General features: G+C 34.6%; 1 protein-coding gene and 1 pseudogene across 1 annotated transcript in view; one reads left to right on the plus strand and one right to left on the minus strand.

Annotated features, from left to right (window-relative positions):
• Positions 1-19,279, minus strand: part of LOC148942284 (vacuolar protein sorting-associated protein 37B-like) — a 34,070-nt gene that overhangs the window by 9,635 nt on the left and 5,156 nt on the right. Inside the window, exon 3 of the mRNA XM_089102981.1 lies at positions 4,363-4,528. Within this exon, the coding sequence (XP_088959107.1) occupies positions 4,363-4,528 (166 nt within the window). The remainder of the gene's footprint in view (positions 1-4,362; positions 4,529-19,279) is intronic.
• Positions 4,848-18,406, plus strand: LOC148942285 (uncharacterized; annotated as a pseudogene).

Consider the following 19,279-nt stretch of genomic DNA (forward strand, 5'->3'; position numbering starts at 1 on the left):
CAAATCATCTTACTTTACATCACGCTGACCGACACCAAACTGACGACACCACATTGTTAATAAACACAATGACCCTGCAGAAGGTTCCTATCCCTATATTCAAACGAAATTACTTTCATTTCACTGTTCATTCTCAACCTACTAAGGCAAACTATGCACTCTTTTTTTAGCTGGTTTCTTTATTTAATTCTTTTATTTAAGTTTTTCTTTAACGGCTAAAGGAAGTTAACGGCAAAAGGTTTCACTTTCAGCTAATCCGAGACCTTTGCAACTGACAAAACATCGAAAATAATGTGCTACAGCTCTATAAAACGCAAGATTACTTCCAGAAATTAGTCTATTTCTTCTCGGGAACAAAGGGCGAAATTTCCAAACGGCATCGGCTGTGGAAAAAAACCTTTAAACGTTAGGTGGCGATAACTAAATTTATTATGGAAATTATCAATATACTGTTCAGAATTGATATAAACTTGTAGCAATTTTTTAGCTTTTTTCTTTATGAGCGCTATTTGAAACACTGATTTGACTTTAGGGAATTGAAATATCACCAAGCAACAGTGTTTAAATAGAAGCAACTTATTTCAAAATCCCAAGTGAGTGCAAATAACGAGTTTGCCAAAATCAATTAACAAATTTATTGACAATGACAATTATGATGATTTTGATTATTGAAAACCGAGAAATTACTGCTTTCCATGTAAAAAAGAGATTTTCCTTGTTGCTCACGATGGGGATTGTAAATCTCTTATGTGGAGTTTTCACCTATGGCGATTCTAAAGGTGCGATGTTCCTTTTACTCCAACACCACCTACGAGGGCTTTAAGGCTATTTTTCAAAATTCCATGGTAGGTTAACGGCGCAAGGTTTCACTTTTGGCTAATCCGAGACCTTTTGATCTGATAAAACATCGAAAATAATGTGCTACAGCTCTGTCGAACGTGAGATTACTTCCAGAAATTAGTCTATTTCTTCCCGCGAACAAAGGGCGAAATTTCAAAACGGCATCTGCTGTGGACAAAACCTTTAAACGTTAGGTGGCGAGAACTAAATTTATTTTGGAAACTAACAATATATTGTTCAGAATTGATAAACTTGTAGCAGTTTTTGATATTTTTTTTTAGCTTTTTTTCTTTATGAGTGTTATTTGAAACACTGACTTCACTTTAGGGAATTTCAAAATCCCAAGTGAGCGCAAATAACGAGTTTGCCAAAATCAATTCACAAATTTATTGACAAAGACAATTATGATGATTTTGATTATTCTATGAATGATTGATACCCACTAGCGGCAAAGAAATAAAAGAAAAACGAAAAATTACTGCTCCCCATGTGAAAAAGAGATTTTCCTTGTTGCTCACGATGGGGATTGTAAATCTCTTATGTGGAGTTTTCACCTATGGCGATTCTAAAGATACTATGTTCCTTTTACTCCAACACCACCTACGAGGGCTTTAAGGCTATTTTTCAAAATTCCTACAGATTTATATTTTCCAGTAGAATTCGGCAATAAGATTTGCCGAAACAACAGTAACTATTCCTGGATAAGATTCAAATAGCATTTCTTCCTCATTTGATTTTTTAGAACCCTTATTTTCGATTACTATTAGCTAGACTTGTTATCAGCCTATTAGAGAAACTATTAGCTAAGTTGATCTAAAGGGATTCTCTATTGAAGTGCATCCTTTTTCATTCTCTAAATTTTTTTTTTAGTATAGCCAGTTTCAAATGCTACATTAAAAAAAAAAATTGGAAACTTTTTGTCATTTTTTGGAAAAATTGGTCAATCTGGAAAAGAAACTCGTTTACGTCAACATCAGTAAAAAATTATAAATAAAGCAGATTTCTTTGCAAAGGATATGTGGTTTATTAAACTAGTGTTATTTCATGTTCAATATCATATAGAATATATTTAGTAAGTTCCATTTTATTCCACCAAATCATCTTACTTTACATCATTGTTCACAATTGGTCCACTCATCCCCTCTTTGGCTGACGACACCACACTGTCCATAAACATGATGACCCTACAGAAGGCTCCCTATCCCTACAATTAGATCAAAAGACTTTCATTTCACTGTTCATTCTCAACCTACTATGGGCAAGCTATGCGCTTTTTTTGGACAGTTTCTTTATTTGTTTTTTTTTTTAAGTTTTTCTTTAACAGCTAAATGTAAGGCTTATTGAAATCAGTTTCGTAGATTGGACAGCGGAAAAAGTTTCTGATTGGTTGAAAGTGATATCATGCGATCACTTTCGGCTAATCCGAAACCTTTTCTACTGACAAAACATCGAAAATAATTTTGTATAATCTCTAACAAACGCAAGATTACTTCCAAAAATTAGTCGATTTCTTCTCGGGAACAAAGGGCAAAGTTTCCAAACGGCATCTGCTGTAAAAATCTTAAATGTTAGATGGCGATAACTAAATTTATTTTGGAAACTATCAGTATATTGTTCAGAATTGATATAAACTTGTAGCAGTTTTTGATATTTTTTTTTTTTTGCTCGTTTCTTGGTGAGCGCTATTTGAAAGACTGATTTTACTTTAGGGAAATTAAATATCACCAAGCAACAGTGTTTAAATAGAAAATATTAATTTTAAAATCTCAAGTGAGCGCAAATAACGAGTTTGCCAAAATCAATGAACAAATTTATTGACAATGACAATTATAATGATTTTGGTTATTCTAGGAATGATTGGTACCCACTAGCGGCGAAGAAAAACGAGAAATTACTTCTTCCCATGGAAAAAAGAGATATTCCTTGTTGCTGGCGATGGGGGACTGTAATTCTCTTATGTGGAGTTTTCACTTATGGTGATTCTAAAGGGGCAATATTCTTTTCTGTGAGGGGTTTAAGGCTATTTTTCAAAATTCCTATAGTTTGTTTTTTGCAGTAGAGTTTGACAATACGATTAGCCGAAATAACAGTTACCATTCCTGAATAAGATGTAAAAAGCGTTTCTTCCTAAAATGATTTTTTTAGAGCGTTTTTTGTCTACTATTAGCTAAACTTTGCTCTTTACTATGTTGCATCTGACGTTACAACCATGATCATTAATCTAAAGTAAAAAACTATTGCTATTCCAGAACAAAATTCATGCGATGAATTAACGGAAAATGGATTAATACACTATACTAAAAATAATACGGTATAATAAATAGGAAAGGTGACCCAGCTTTGGAAATTAAACAGGACAAAGTTCAAACTTTCCTCAATTCCACATAGTCAACGTAAATTCAATTAAATGTCTAGCTATCAAAACAAATAAACTAAAAGGTTATACCGGAATAAAACTGAAACATAAGGCCTTCTGTCAAATGAATTTAGTCTATGATAAAATTCCACAGAATGTAAATGGAACGTTTATCTTTGAACGGCAAGACCTAGATAGTGGATTAAAGCAACTAATTCCAGAATTTTAGACAAATTTTAAATTAGTCAACGATTCAACGTTCAAAAACGTGCCTTATCAGTTATATTGTAAAATTTGGACCTCACTATTAGTAATTGCTGATATTAGGTTTTAAAAAAAATTATAGAAAAGCAATGCTATAATAAATCTTAAAAATGTAGTCGGTATGTAGGTTATACAGAATATTTTCACTATTATTAAAGTTGGAAAAAATGTATTCAAAAATATTTATATTCATTTACTTCTTTTGACTTGAGAAATAATACTTTAAATTACAGCCAATACTAACAATACCAACAAACATATTGTCAAAGTTATAAAATTTCACCCTAATTATTCTTGTTATCGGTATTTTTACACTATTTTCATAAAATCACATCAAAAATTAGGGACCAAAAATTCACACGATTTTATTTGTACAAGGTAATTATTTGTTGTGAACTTTTGATTCGCCCAAGAGATTTTTATATTCATTTGAGCCGAGGAACATTGTGTCAAAATAACCTTCAGTTTTTATTTTTCTAATCAGCTTCTGTTACCTCTTTGGGACCATCTCTAGTGTCTGGAAAACTTTAGATATCTACTCTGATCTCTTCCTTCAGCATTAAAACCGTTTCCTGTGAGAGGCAATGTATCCTCTAATTATTTGGCTTCTTCTATTCCCCGTTCAATTTCAACTTTATTTTCATCATTTACATGATGCTTTATAATAAGATGTTAAACCATTGAAGTCTCATAGTAAAAAAAAAAATAAAAAAAAAGACACGAACACTAGCAATCTGATAGCGATTTTATGTTCTATTTTACCCATGTTGCCACATAAAGATATCTCACTAATTACAACAAATTTGGTTGATACATTTTTGATTAGATAATATTTTGAATACGAAATCATAAAAAACCGGAAAGGACACACATTTTGTTCACAGAATATTTGGAAGGCTTACCTAACATGGCTTCAAGTTCCTTGACCCTTTTGAAAAGCTGGTTAGCGGTCTGGTACGAGTCCTCCAATCTCCTCCTAGCATCGGTTAGTCGCGGCTGCTTCTTCAAATTTTCCTCCCCTAATGACATATTACTAGCAACTAGCAACTGTCTTTCAGATTCGAGAATCTGGAAAGGAGACAGATATAACAGTAATTGTCAATAATAAGTCATAATAGCAGCATAACTAGAGATCAACAAGTTGAAATAACGATGAAGACTACAATGAACATACTACAATACATACAAAACATACTACAATACATACTTCAATGAAGCCACACTAACAATGAAGCCTTTCCGTAATAGAAATAACAAAATGTAAAATAACAAGGAATTACTTTAAGGCAGGTTTTTTTTTACTAAATGAACACTTCTACTCTACATCTAACAGCCTTCATCAGCAAAGCAGAAAAATAAATACAAAATTAGACTTATAACAAATAATATGAAAATTAAAACATTCCTAACATCATTACTTGAAGGAAGTTCAGCCAGGACTGAAAAAGAACTCAAACAAGAAACAAGGCAATTCATTTATAGAGAAAAAAAAATCAAGAACATATTTTTAATGAAATTCTAGCTTTTTTGGCAGCTAGCCCAAAAGCTATTTTTGATACAAATTCATTGGAGTTAACTATTGGTTTTGCGATGTAATGTGTTTAATCATTTTTAACTAAACTTGTGCATAACGCGGTAAGCGAGTATTCTCCTAAATCTCTATTTAAAGACTCTTTAGTACTCATTTGTTATTACGTAAAGCAGAAAGCCTTAATTTTGGACAACTTGTTGAGCTTGAAATTACTGTGAATAACATAGCATCAGATTTAATTTGTTTAACCAAGGTTCAATACCAAAACCTGGACACTCTGAAGATGGCTTATTTTAATCAGTTTGTTAAACTTCACCCACATGATCGTTACCTAGGTAAAAAGGTTGGAGGGGTAATGATTTTTTGTTGTGATACTTTGTCGCCAAGGGAATAAAAGTTCTAGGAATAAATGAGTATGACGAAATAATTTGGATTAAAGTTATACAGAAAGTTCTACCATGCCCATTGACTAATATCATTCTTGGATATCTTTATTATATCTAAACATCCTAATACTGGGCTCCTCCAAGTGCTGATAATAAGGCTCCAGGTGCTGATAGGGTGGTACATTAGTTTCTTAAATATGGTGGCTCTGAGGTTAGAAATAAGCTACTGAAGATTATGAATAAGATCTTTGAAAAAGGGAAAGTGCCTAATGATTTTAGAAAAACCTTAATTAAGCCACTTTATAAGAAAGGTGGAAAGAATGAGTGTGGTAATTATCGAGGCATTAGTCTGGTCTCTGTAGGTAGTAAATTACTTAGTAATATAATACTTTTTAGACTGAGAGATGCCGTAGACAAAGTTTTAAGAGAAGAACAGGGTGGTTTTAGAAAAGGTAGAGGATGTGTCAACCAATTTTTCACTCTTAGGCTAATAATCGAGAAGTGCCTGAGTTTTCAAACACCTTTGGTCCCCAGTTTTATAGATTATGAGCAAGCGTTCGATTCTGTTGATAGAATGGCTTTAGTAAAGGTTTTATTTTTGCATGGTATACCAGACAAATACATTAAAGTGATTAGTGCTGTGTACGAGAATAACACTGCTGCGGTTAAGGTAGGAAATGAGGTTAGCAGCTGGTTTTGTAAAAAATCAGGAGTTAAGCAGGGTTGTGTTCTATCCCCCTTTATATGGATTATTTTGATGGATTTTGTTTTAAGGAGCACAGGAAAGGCAAAGGGAGATCACGGAATCAAATGGGGAGGAAAATTTCTCCTGGACTTAGATTATGCTGATGATTTAAGCATCCTAGATGAAAGTGTGAGCAAAAAGAATTAAGTTTTAGAGGTTTTGCGAGTTCAGGGTGCTAGAATTGGTTTAAAAATTAATGTTAATAAAACTAAGTCACTAAGGCTAGGAATAAATGAAGATGAAAAGGTGACGATGGGTAACGAAAATATTGATTAGGTGGGCAGCTTCACTTACCTTGATAGTGTTATTAGTAGAGACGGTGGGAGTAGTGAAGATATAAAAAGTTGAATAGCCAAGGCTCATGGTGTTTTTTCACAGTTAAAAAAAAGTTTGGAAAAATAGGAAGATATGTCTGCTAACCAAGATCAGATTTTTGGAAGCTACCGTAATGACAGCGGTCAAAAATGGCTATGAAGCATGGACGCTCCGAAAAGCAGATGAAGATTTGCTAGATGTTTTCCAGAGGAATTGCTTAAGGATTGTTCTGGGTACCCGGCTGACTGACCGCATTTCAAACAATATGCTTTATGAAAAATGTGGGTCAATACCGCTCTCTAGGGCTATAATGAAAGAAAGGTTGAGGTGGCTAGGGCAAGTTGTGCGGATGAAGGATGACATATTGCCGAACATTGTTCTTTTCGGCCAACCGTCTAGGGCTAAACGGAAAGCAGGTCGTCCTCGTCTGGGGTTGGAGGACGTCATAAAGAAAGATTTGAAGGAAATGGGAACTTCGTGGGGGGGTGTAAAAAGGGAGGCTTTGAATAGATTGGGATGGAGGAGGAGCGTGCATAGCTGTGTTGGCCTCGGTCGGCTTGGTGCTGCGGTGAGTTGTTAATAGTCGAAGCAGTAGTAATGCTGGGATCCTACGAACTGGTGACAGAAATGAACTAAACACGAGTCATCTTTGACGGGAAGCTAATTTAAAACAAATTATTAATATTCCAACAACAAAGGTGGTAGGCTACTTGTCTTGACGTTATTTGCACAAACATGTATGAATTATGTCAAAGACCCAAATCCCTCCCCCACTTGGTGGCAATTACCATTTTACGATTTGGCTAAATCCGACACAAGATCATATCCGCAAGTATAAATTGGATGAGTTTAAATATCGACCAATTACTGATAGTGACCTGCTCAACTTTGGAACATAGCTTTCAGAAGAGCAATGGAAAGATGTACTCCCCGCCGACAAATCAAAAAAGAAAGCCAAACTTTATCAATGAAAAGCTTATCAACAATTATTTACTCCATTTTCCACAGAAAAAAAAGAAAAGATGTTCTAATAATAGGCCGTATATAAATGACACATTAAAAAGTTTAATCCGACAAGAATCAATACTGTTTCGCCAAGGAAAAACTGAAGAAACTAACCTACCAAGAAGATCTCTAACAAAAGGCAGATTCAGAAAGCTTCAGCCCAGTGTCATAGGCAGCACAATCGCGCTGCGTAAGTAAAGAACGATGTTGGCACAATGTATTTTTTTTTTAGACCAGGGCACTTCGTATCGAATGAGTTGTCGTAGAAACTTTGAAAAGGGCTCATTCAATTAGAAATAGGAGTGGCTTGTGCCCTTTTTAATAGTCGGAAGTGATTGGACGGCAACTAACCCCCTCTCACGCCCACCCTTTCCCCAAGCACATTCAATCAAAATCTCGAGATAGCAATTTTCTTCAACGTATTTGAAAGTTCTGGAAATTAGGTCTTTGAGGATGACAAGCCCCACCCCAAGCCCTCAGGGCAAGGGTTCTAAGTTATGCCCTGGGGGCATATAAGGTTTTTACAGAAAGCGTTGTCGCAGAAACATTTACAAAGGGCTCATTCGATTGGAAATAGAAAGGGCTAGTGCCCTTTTAATATTTGGAAGTGATCGGAGGGCAACTAACCCCCCTCTCATGCCCACCATTTCCCCAAACACAGCCAATCAAAATTTTGAGATAGCAATTTTCTTCAACGTAGTTGAAAGTTCTGATAATTAGGTCTTTGAGGAACACAACCCTACCCCCCAAGCCCTCAGGGCAAGGGTTGTAAGTTATGCCCTGGGGGCATATAAGGTTTTTACTGAAAGTGTTGTTGTAGAAACTTCAAAAGGGCTCATTCGATTGGAAATTGAAAGGGCTAGTGCCTTTTTTAATAGTTGAAAGCGATTGGAGAGCAACTAACTCCCCTCTCACGCCCACCATTTCCCCAAACACACCCAATCAAAATTTTGAGATAGCCATTTCGTTTAATGTATTTGAAAGTTCTGGAAATCAGGTCTTTGAGGGTGACAAACCCCCCAAAGCCCTCAGGATAAGGGTTATATGCCCTGGGGGCATATAAGGTGTTTATAAAAAGCTTTGTCGTAGAAACTCAAAAGGGCTCTTCGAAAAGGGTTCATTCGATTGAAAATCGAAATGGCTAATGCCCTTTTTAATAGTCAAAAGTGATTGAAAGGCTTGACATTTTTATAGTAAAGATCGATGTGGGTACAATGTACTATTATTAGTTTTTTTTTTGTTTTTTTTTAGACCCAGGCATTTCTTTTCGGAGGAGTTTTCGTAGAACTTCGAAAGGGGCTCATTCGATTGGAAATTGGAGTGGCTTGTGCCCTTTTTAAATGTGATTGGAGGGCAACTAGCCCCCCTCTCACGCCCACCTTTTCCCCAAACAAATCCAATCAAAATTTTAAGCTAGCAATTTTCTTCAACGTAGTTGATAGTTCTGGAAAATTAGGTCTTTGACGATGACGCCCCCCCCCCCCAGCCCTCAGAGCAAAGGTTGTAAGTTGTGCCCTGGGGGCATATAAGGTTTTTATTGAAAGCGTTGTCGTAGAAACTTCAAAAGAGCTCATTCGATTGGAAATTGAAAGGGCTAGTGCGTTTTTTTAAGAGTTGAAAGCGATTGAAGAGCAACTAACACTCCTCTCACGCCCACCATTTCCCCAAACACATCCAATCAAAATTTTAAGATAGTCGTTTTGTTTAACGTAGTCGAGTTCTGGAAATTAGGTCTTTGAGGATGACAACCCCCTCACAGCCCTCAGTGCAAGGGTTGTAATTTATACCCTTGAGGCATATAAGGTTTTTATAGAAAGAGTTGTCTTAGATACTCAAAAAGGGTTCATTCGATTGAATATTGAAAGGGCTAGTGCCCTTTTTAATGGTCAAAAATGACTGGAAGGCTTGACATTTTTATAGTACAGATCGATGTGAGCACAATGTATTATTATTTTATTTTTTAGACGAGGGCACTTCGTATCGAAGGAGCTGTCGTAGGAACTTCGAAAAGGGCTCATTCGATTTAAAATAGAAAGGGCTCATGCCCTTTTTAATAGTCGAAATTGATTGGAGGGAAACTAGTCCCCTCCCACGTCCACCCTCTCATTTGCCCATTATGTTTAAAAACTAAATGTTGCCTTAAGATTAAACCAAAATGTACTGTGTTAAGGCTAATTCCCAATAAGGCATCTCAGCAGTATCCTAAGAACGACTGAGGGTATTATGTTCTAACTTCCGGGGCTACTTCTGCTCTTATAATTTAACCAAATCCAAATAGCGTAAGTGTATCCCAGTCATCAAAGAAAGTAAACAAATTCCTTTTGCGAATGGTATCAAGTTTCCTATTTCAACTAGATCAACTAGGTCAACTAGAGAAGGTATAGAACCTAAATTAAACACTACTATTTGTGTCCAGGTTCTTAAAAGGGTGTATGTTGTTAAAAGTTGCTGAGAATTTTTCTCCAGCATACAAATAGCAGGCCAAACTATAAAGTCTTAAAAAAAACGAAAAGATTTAAAGAACTATTTTCTTTTTCCCTGAAAAGGCTGTCAATATAAAACGAACAGAAATTAATTTAAAAAACTTTTTCCACAAAATAAGCCTTTCAAAGAAAAGTAAAGAACTCCACTAAACCAAACATGAGCCAAATCAAAATCAAATAATTTACCATGCGGGAAACTACCAGAAAACAGCATCGATAAATAAATGAAACCAAAAGCGAAGGGAAATTACAATTACTAACCGAGTCAAACTCAAAACGAGCAGAAATCAACATAAGTTGGGCTCAAAACCCCTATGCCTTCCCAAGGCCAGAACATAATTTGCACTTTACTGAAAAATTATAAATGTTTTTACTAAACCAAAAATGAGCAAAAATAAAATCAAATAATCTACCAAGCGTGAAACTACCACAAATCAGCATCGATAAATAAATGAAACCAAAAACGAACAGAAATTACAATAACTAACCGAGTTAAACTCAAAAGGAGCAGAAATTACCATGAGTAGGGCTCAAAACCACTGTGTCTTCCCAAAGCCAAAATATAATTTGCACTTTACTGAAAAATTATAAATGTTTTTACTTTTATAACTTTAATAAATCAAATAATATTAACATTTTGATTACTAAATATCAGTATATCTACAGCACATTCATTTGTATTTTTTCACTAAAGTGCAAATTATGTTCTGGCATTGGGAAGGCAAAAAGAGTAAGTGAACTCTTTAAAGCACAACCGAAGCAGTGATATAATACAATCATAAAAATCAGTGGTAAAACAATTAAAATACTGATTTTAATCTTGACGTCCCCTGAAACTACAGCTAATTCACTAAATATTCATCTTGCCGCTATTGTACAAGCCCTACCTGCTCTCTCAAGTAATATTTCCTGCTCCCTAGCACCAGACCAGGATATATTGATGGACAGCAATTCAGAGACATGAAAGGTTTATCAACGACACATTACCGGGTAAGTCTCGTAGATACTATATATAAACTACTTGACGAGCCAGGTATCTGGCTCAATCTCCTTTTAATTGACCTCCAAAAGGCTTTTGATCTTGTTCGTCACAATGTTTTAGTTGAAAAATTGCTGAACGAATTTTTAAGTACCTCATTTTATAGTCAGTATTATTGTATTAATTAAAAAAAAACTTTCCGAAAAATAAGTTTTCCAAAGAAAAGTAAAGGCCATTTTAAACTTAAGCTCAGGAGATACAAATACCTGTTAAAATTCAAACTCAAAACGACCAGAAATTACTATTAAAGAATAAATTAAACCCAAAACGAACAGAAATTAAATAAACAATCATAGCAAAAAACATACAACAAGTAATAATATAAATGAATAAATAGATCTTAAAGCAAGTAATGCTTGGATTGAATATGGAAATCAAGCTTAAAACGAAAAAAAATATTTTGCTATTGAAGTATAAATGAAACTTCAAACGAACATAAATTGAATAAACAATCATTGTGAACAAACATACAATATATATTAATGTAAATGAATAAATAAATCTTAAAACGAGTGAAACTTAAATTGAATATGCAAATCAAGTTTGAATCGAATAAAAATAACTGCGTCATTGGCGCCTTACTGAAAACTATATGAGTCTTGAACAGTCTTGGAAAGTATAAACAAAATCAAATTGAATATTAGATATATAATGATATTAATTGTTGAAAGACCCATCAGTTCAAGATTTTTTTTCACTGTAATTTTTATTTTCATTTTCCATGCTGTAAGAACTGGAAAAGAATAAATTTGTAATATATGAGTAATTTTTTTTCAGTGAAGCGCCAATGACGCAAAAGGCTTAGCTTTTTAAAGTTAAAGAAGGGGGCAGTATCCAAATTTTGTTTGTAGTGAAGCTATATTTGTCTTGACCAATCTTGGAAAGAACTAATAAATTAAACTGAATATTTGATGTATAATGAGATTAATTGCTGAAAGCTCGTCAGTTCAAAATTTTACTGTAATTTTAATATTTATTTTCAATATTAAGTACAAAAGAAAACGTTTGTAATATAATTCGTTTTCAATAAAGCGCCAATGACGCAGCAGGTTTTAGGCTTCTGCAGTGAGGCGATACCCAAACTCTTGTTTGTAGTTATTTTTATTCGATTCAAACTTGATTTGCATATTCAATTTAAGTTTCACTCGTTTTAAGATTTATTAATTCATTTACATTAATATATATTGTTTGTGTGTTCGCATTGATAGTTTATTTAATTTCTGTTCGTTTTAAGTTTCATTTATATTTTAATAGCAAAATATTTTTTTTTCGTTTTAAGCTTGGTTTTCATATTCAATATAAGCATTACTCGCTTTAAGATCTATTTATTCTTTTATATTATTACTTGTTGTATGCTTTTTGCAATGATTGTTTATTTAATTTCTGTTCCTTTTGGGTTTCATTTATTCTTTAATAGTAATTTCTGGTCGTTTTGAGTTTGAATTTTAACAGGTATTTGTATCTCCTGAGCTTAAGTTTAAAATGACCTTTACTTTTCTTTGAAAAACTTATTTTTCGGAAAGCTTTTTTTAATTAATTTTTGTTCGTTTTTGATTGCAAAAAGTTTCAAGTTTTTATGGCATGGGGGGGGGGGGTTGCTTACTGTCCGATTATTCTTGACTTTAAAAAACGGATCTAGAACTTTCAATTTAAATCGAATGAGGCTTTTTTAAAAGTCTATACGATTACCTCTTTGATAAAAACCTTATATATGAACAATAGACAGCTTGCATAACTTGTGGACAGCGATTGACAACAATGAATGGATTGAAAAAATAGCTCCAATAAGGGTGTTTTGACCATTTCACTTGCTGACACAAAGGGATCACGACTGCTTGGAATTGACCTTAATAGCATTTTGTGTGCCAAAGCAATTTTGCATCTATCACAGAGTATGTATTTTAACCTTATAATTGGATAATTATAATAGATTTACTATGTGTTCTTCCAATAAAAAACTTTACCTTATTAAAGTCTTTGGGGTGGGGGTGGCGTACATGGCACAAAGAAGAAAACTTTAACGTAGACAATAGGAGAGGGGGAGGGTGAGGTTGGAGACTCATCCAATACGGGGCGGAACTTCACTTATCTCCTCCGTTCCCGATTTAGGAGATTAGACAGACTCATTGGGCTGTAGAATGTTGGACCGTTTGAGTTGTGGAAGACGTTAAAATACTCAAAAATACTTTACATTTTCAGTTATTGCAGGATTGATTTCATAGATTGTGGAATGATGAGCCCCCTGGGCCATCATTTGGGTGAGCCTCACTCATAATATACAGTTCTGATTAATTGTTCCGTGTTATGTACATATATTATTCTATATACGTCATTTTGAGTTATACTTTTATCGCATTGCGTTCATTTTTAAGCCTTGAGATAAAAACTGAAACCTTAGCGTAGACAGTGGTGGGGGTAGTCTCCCCCTTCACATGCGTAATTGAGCAGCCAGAGAGAAAGTAATACAAATGAAAATAATCTGTCTTTTGAAAATGCCTTTTTTCAAAAGACATGAATAAATTCGTCTAAAGGAACCGGAAGTGCTATCTCTGACCTTTCCGTTGATACTTTATTTCCGTTACTTTCAGATGTAAAATTTATAATATAATCGAATGGGTTTAGTCGTCCGTTCCCTGTATCATTCACATTTGGAAAACCCATCCCTGGGAAATTCCCCCCCCCCCCCTCAAAGAACATTTTCTTTTCCTGGTGATAATTCCCCCGCGTTAATTTCCACCCAGCAGAAATTTATATATTAATTTACATTAATATCAGCACTAAATTTATTTATTAATTTACATTAATATCTACTGTATGTTTGTTTGCATTGATTGTTTATTTAATGATTGTTTGATTGTTTATATGCCCCCAGGGCATAAATTACAACGCCTACCCCCGGGCCCTAGGGAGATTTGTCGACACTGGAGTTTTTTGTTATCAGAACTTTGACATTTTTTAACAAAATGTATATCACAAAATTTGTACCTTATGCATTTAAGGCGTGGAAGTGGGGGGGGGGCTAGTCGCCCTCCAATCTATTTTGACTCTTAAAAATTGAACAAGAACTTTCAATTTCCAATCAAATGAGCCCTCTCTAAAGTTTATACGAACTTCCCTTCCATAAGAAATAATATGAAAGATTCAGAGAATCCTTAAATTACAACCCTTGCCCTGTGGACTGTGGGGGAGTTGTCATCCTCAAAGACCTAATTTCCAGAACTTAAAACTACGTTTAATAAAAGGGCTATCTCAAAATTTTTATTGAATGTGTTTGGGGGAAAGGTGGGCGTGAGAGGGGGGTTAGTTGCCCTCAAATCACTTTCTACTATTAAAAAGAGGACTAGCCCTTTGAATTTCCAATCTAATGAGGCTTTTTTGAAGTTTCTACCACACCACCTTTTACAAAAACCTTATATGTCCCCAGGGTATAACTTAAAACCCTTGCCTTGAGGGTTGTGGGGGAGTGTCCTCCTCAAAAACGTATTTTCTATCTGAAAATCAACTACGCTGAACAAAATGGCTATCTCAAAATTTTGATTGGATGTGTTTGGGGGAAGGATGGGCGAGGGGGAAGGGAGGGGGCAATTTGCCCTCCAATCACTTTCGACTATTAGAAGGGCACTAGCCCTTTGAATTTCCAATCGAATGAGCCTTTTTTGAAGTTTCTACGACAACGCCTTCTATTAAAACCTTATATGCCCCCAGGGCATAACTTAAAACCCTTGCCCTAAGGGTTTTGGGGGAGGGTCCTCCTCAAAAAATATTTTCTATTTGGAAATCAAATATGCTGAACAAAATGGCTATCTTAAAATTTCGATTGGATGTGTTTGGCTGAATGAGGGGAGATGGGGCGGGGCTAAGTGCCCACCAATCAATTACAACCTTCTAAAAGAGTCCTAGCCCTTTGAATATTCAATCGATTAAGCCTGCTCTGCAGTTTCTACGGCAACAACCTCATAAATAATTTTAAACGCTCCTAGGGTATTAAATACAACGCTTGAACCGAGGGTTGTGGGGGAGTGTCCTCCTCAAAAATATATTTTCTACCTGGAAATCAACTACGCTGAACAAAATAGCTATCTCAAAATTTTTATTGGATGTGTTTAGGGGAATGATGGACGTGGAGGGAGCTAGTTGCCCTCCAATTATTTTTGACTATTAAGAAGGGCACTAGAACTCTCGATTTCCCATCGAATGAGCCCCCTTTGACGACTTCGACGTTTCTACGACGACTCCTTCCATATGAAGTGCCTCTGGGAAAATAATAATAATAAATAAATAAATAATAAAACATCGGAACCGTATGGCCTTTACTATAGGCAACGTAACAGCGTTGCCTCTGATATTGACTAGTATATTCAGTTTCTAGTATATTTTCTGTCAAATAGAAGTCAAGTTGTTAAGTATTAAAATGTGTATTCTGATTCACTCTCTGTTTTTAGCAGAGTTCCACAGGGCAGAGTTTTAGGTCCTTTACTATTTTGGTCATGATCAACAATCTTGCTAATGAATCAGCCAATCGAGGGAAGTTTGTGGATGACATGTCATTGCTCAAAAGCTGCAGAAAAAATGTTCAGAGCAGAGCAATGGAAATCCTCGAAGACGTTGTAAGTAAAGCAGCCCAGTCAAAAATGAAAGTGAATTCTCAAAAATATAATGTTATGACCCTCAGTTTTCTTAGATCAAAGCCATCGTTTACAACTCAAATACCTAATAAAATAATTACAACAAAACTAAACTCTTAGGGGTTTACACTGCCGAGCGATTTGAAATGGAAGGCCCACGTTTGTTCTATGATTAAATACGCTAGTGCATCTCCGTGTCTCCTTAAACTATTTGCTAAATTTTCATACCTAAAAGCGCATATTCTCCGCCTTTACATATCTTTTGTCCATCCACTGCTCGAGTATGCTTGCCCGATATGGCATTTTGGAAATTATCCAGAAGAGAGCCCTGAGAATTATTTACGGTCAGGGCAAAGTGCCTTACATTTTCCTCCACAAGGAATTCCACCCCCCCCCCCCAACCTTGACAGTCCGACGTGTTACTCTTTGCACTAATTTCGGGAAAAATCTACGCACTAACCCAAGTTGTTAATATCTACTCTCATTCCCTTATTACCCACCAAAGCCCTGTTTACCTTGATTAAAAGCACAAAAAGAAATTCCGGTCCTATAAATCCTATCAATGCAAGAATTGAGTGTAACAGAAAGAGCTTTTTGCCGGCGTTTGTTGAAATCCTAAATAAATGAAAAATGCACTCTTGTCCTATAATGTGTCAGTTTGTTTATTAGCGTTTTTAAATGACAGGCCAGTCGGGACCATCTTTGTTTGTTTTTATGATGTACCTGACAAAGAGCAACAATTTTTTTATAATGTTTTATGTTGATGTACCTGACAAAAATATGATGCACCGACAATATATATATATATATACATATATATATATATATATATATATATATATATATATATATATATATATATATATATATATATATATATATATATATATATATATATATATATATATATATATATATATATATATATATATATATATATATATATATATATATATATATATATATATATATATATATATATATATATATATATATAAAGTTGGTTTTTTAATAAAGTATCTTTCATTGTTCAAAGAACAATTATAAATTAATTTAAATCGCTACTGCCACTTGAACATTTTTTTTAATACCCAAATCATTACTAAGGAGAGTGGTATCTTCAAAAAGTATTGAAAAGCTAGGGTTTTCGAAAATATGGCTGCTCAGAGCCAAATCAAAAGAACAATAAACAATATTAGGACTTGGAGCCTGTATTATTCTATCCTTATGCTGCTGTAGGCGTTTTTTGCAAATTTTGGTGGGTTCTATGAACAAAATAATTGCCGCAGTCACATGGTATTTGATACATCCCTCTTTCGCGAGTAACTAAGGTCTTTTTAAATCACGATTTTTAAATTACTTGTAAAAACTACATACATGTTATTTTGTGAACAAACTTTGTTTTTAATTTCGTAGTAACTCTTGGTATGAAAGTCCTTGCTGAAATTCATTGAAGTAATGATGTTAGGACTATTTTGATTTCACTTATGGTTTTAACTGTCATGTATTATTGTAGGCCTAATTTCACATTTATCTATTTGCTTTGCTGCTGACGGGTCTTAGATACATAGCCGAAATATACAATAAACAAAAATAAATATTGACAATAAACATAAAGAAAATAAACATTGTCTTTAAGTAACTCCTTGTTGTTTTGTCTTTTGTTAATTGTATCAACAAGTTTATCAACTGACAAAATCACGGTTCAAGGTTGCTAGGATACAAATTTTTTAATTTTACCATACCTCTATAATGAAAGGCTAATGCTATTCTGTTTGCTTTCAGTCATAAAATTTTCGGTTCACATGTTTTGACAGACAATAGCTAAATAGAAAGCTTGTAGCTAACAACTGGATTTATTTTTGGTTGCATCACAACACTTTTCCAGGAAAGCACTAGAAAAATATTTGCCTGAATGCAGAAGGTTCAGGAGCAGCCCCCCCCCCCCTCCAACCTCATGTGCAGGGTAAGCTCCCTTTGCTTTAAGCTGTCACGCTACTACTTACTGTATTTTAGGAAAACTTGTTTGTCTATCCAATTTTCATCAAATGTCACATGCATAACTCCTATATTTTTATTTATTATATATACATATTTTCATATATAGCCTACACATATATATCGATTTTTTTTTATTTCTATTTTTCATTTTTATGTTTTTGTTTATTTTTTATAGTTTTTTTTTCATATTTATTTTTCTACATTTTTATTTATTATATTGCTCCACGAAATGAAAAACTGCCAACAAAAGTAAGGTTTTCATGCATAAAAGTATGAAACATTCCTCTTATGATCAAACACTTTCTTTTGTCATATGATAAACAAAACCAACTTGGCTGGTTATATTTGGCTGGTTGTTCTTTGAAAATTCAGATTCCTACATACATAATACATAAGCATAGACATCCTGGGCTCTAGGGGGCTGATTTCAACCAACTACTTCATACTTGCTTTTAAAAGCTTTATTGGGCCTCAAATCAACCTCTCGAGGATGATTTATTCTTTCTCTCACACATCCAGGTATCTAAGATCTCACATCTTTCTTCAAAGATTTCCATTCTTTTAACTCATCTTTGTTCTAAGATCTTACCGCTCACTGATGTTAGCAAAAAGTGTGAAAGACGCCATCTTTCTGTCATATAGAACAATGATGAGAGAACATTGATGATATACTCATCATTTTTCTTAGACTGCTGATCAGAGCAGAATGATGAAAGACGTTTGCAAAAGAATGATATAAGATGTAAGATCTTAGTGCTAAGATTTCACTTTTAAGCATTCTTTGTCATTAGATATAAGACCTTAGCACAAAGATGAGTAAAAGAATGGCTCTATTCTTTTATACCTCTCAAAAGCCTTTCACAGGATTCACAATGAGTTCTTGATCGCCTATGATTGCCTATGAGACAGGGACCAACTTGTCAGCTGTTGTTTTCAAACAGTTTGTGGCAATTTTTACAAGGACAGTATTTCCAACTTCACTTTATGCATGGTCATCTTGTCCCTCATGGAAATATAGGGATGTTGTCAATCTATAGGTCAAGTCCCCTCAAACCCATTTATTAATGATGAAACAAACATTTAACTAAAGTTTATCAATCTTTATGCAGATAATACAAAACTAGTGGGTAAGCCTGAAACAACCCTTGATCTGCAATTCATATAGAATGACCAAGACAGTTTTGGAAGTTGGGCTGATCCATAGCTCTTTGCTGTCAATCAAGGAAAATACCATGTCATCCACTTTGAAAAATGCTCTCAACACTAGAAATATTAGCTGCAAGGTAAGCTTCTTTCAACAATTATGCAAGAAAGACATCTTGGAGTTGAGGACCAAAACTATACTATCCTCTGCATTTAAACCTTAGCATCATCCAGAAAATGATTTCAAAATTATGTCCTAGAGTATTCACAAAGCTCTACTAACTACTAATACAGTACAACTATACTACTAGCAACTCACTGCACCACCAAGCCGCCTGAGGCCAACACAGCTGCATGTGCTTCTCCTCCATCCCAATCTGTTAAAAGCTCCACATTTCCCCCCTCTCATAAAGTTATAATTCCCTTCAAATTCTTCCTTATGGTATCTTCCCGCCCTATTCAGGGACAACCTATTTTGTTTGGGCCCAGATGGATGGCCAAAAGTCTGGTGTATCCCCAATATGCAGTTAGAGTGTTCTTTGTATA

Source organism: Artemia sp. Qi Xiang Cuo, chromosome 17 (genome assembly GCF_049724085.1).
Source record: "Artemia sp. Qi Xiang Cuo chromosome 17, ASM4972408v1, whole genome shotgun sequence".
Taxonomy (NCBI): domain Eukaryota; kingdom Metazoa; phylum Arthropoda; class Branchiopoda; order Anostraca; family Artemiidae; genus Artemia; species Artemia sp. Qi Xiang Cuo.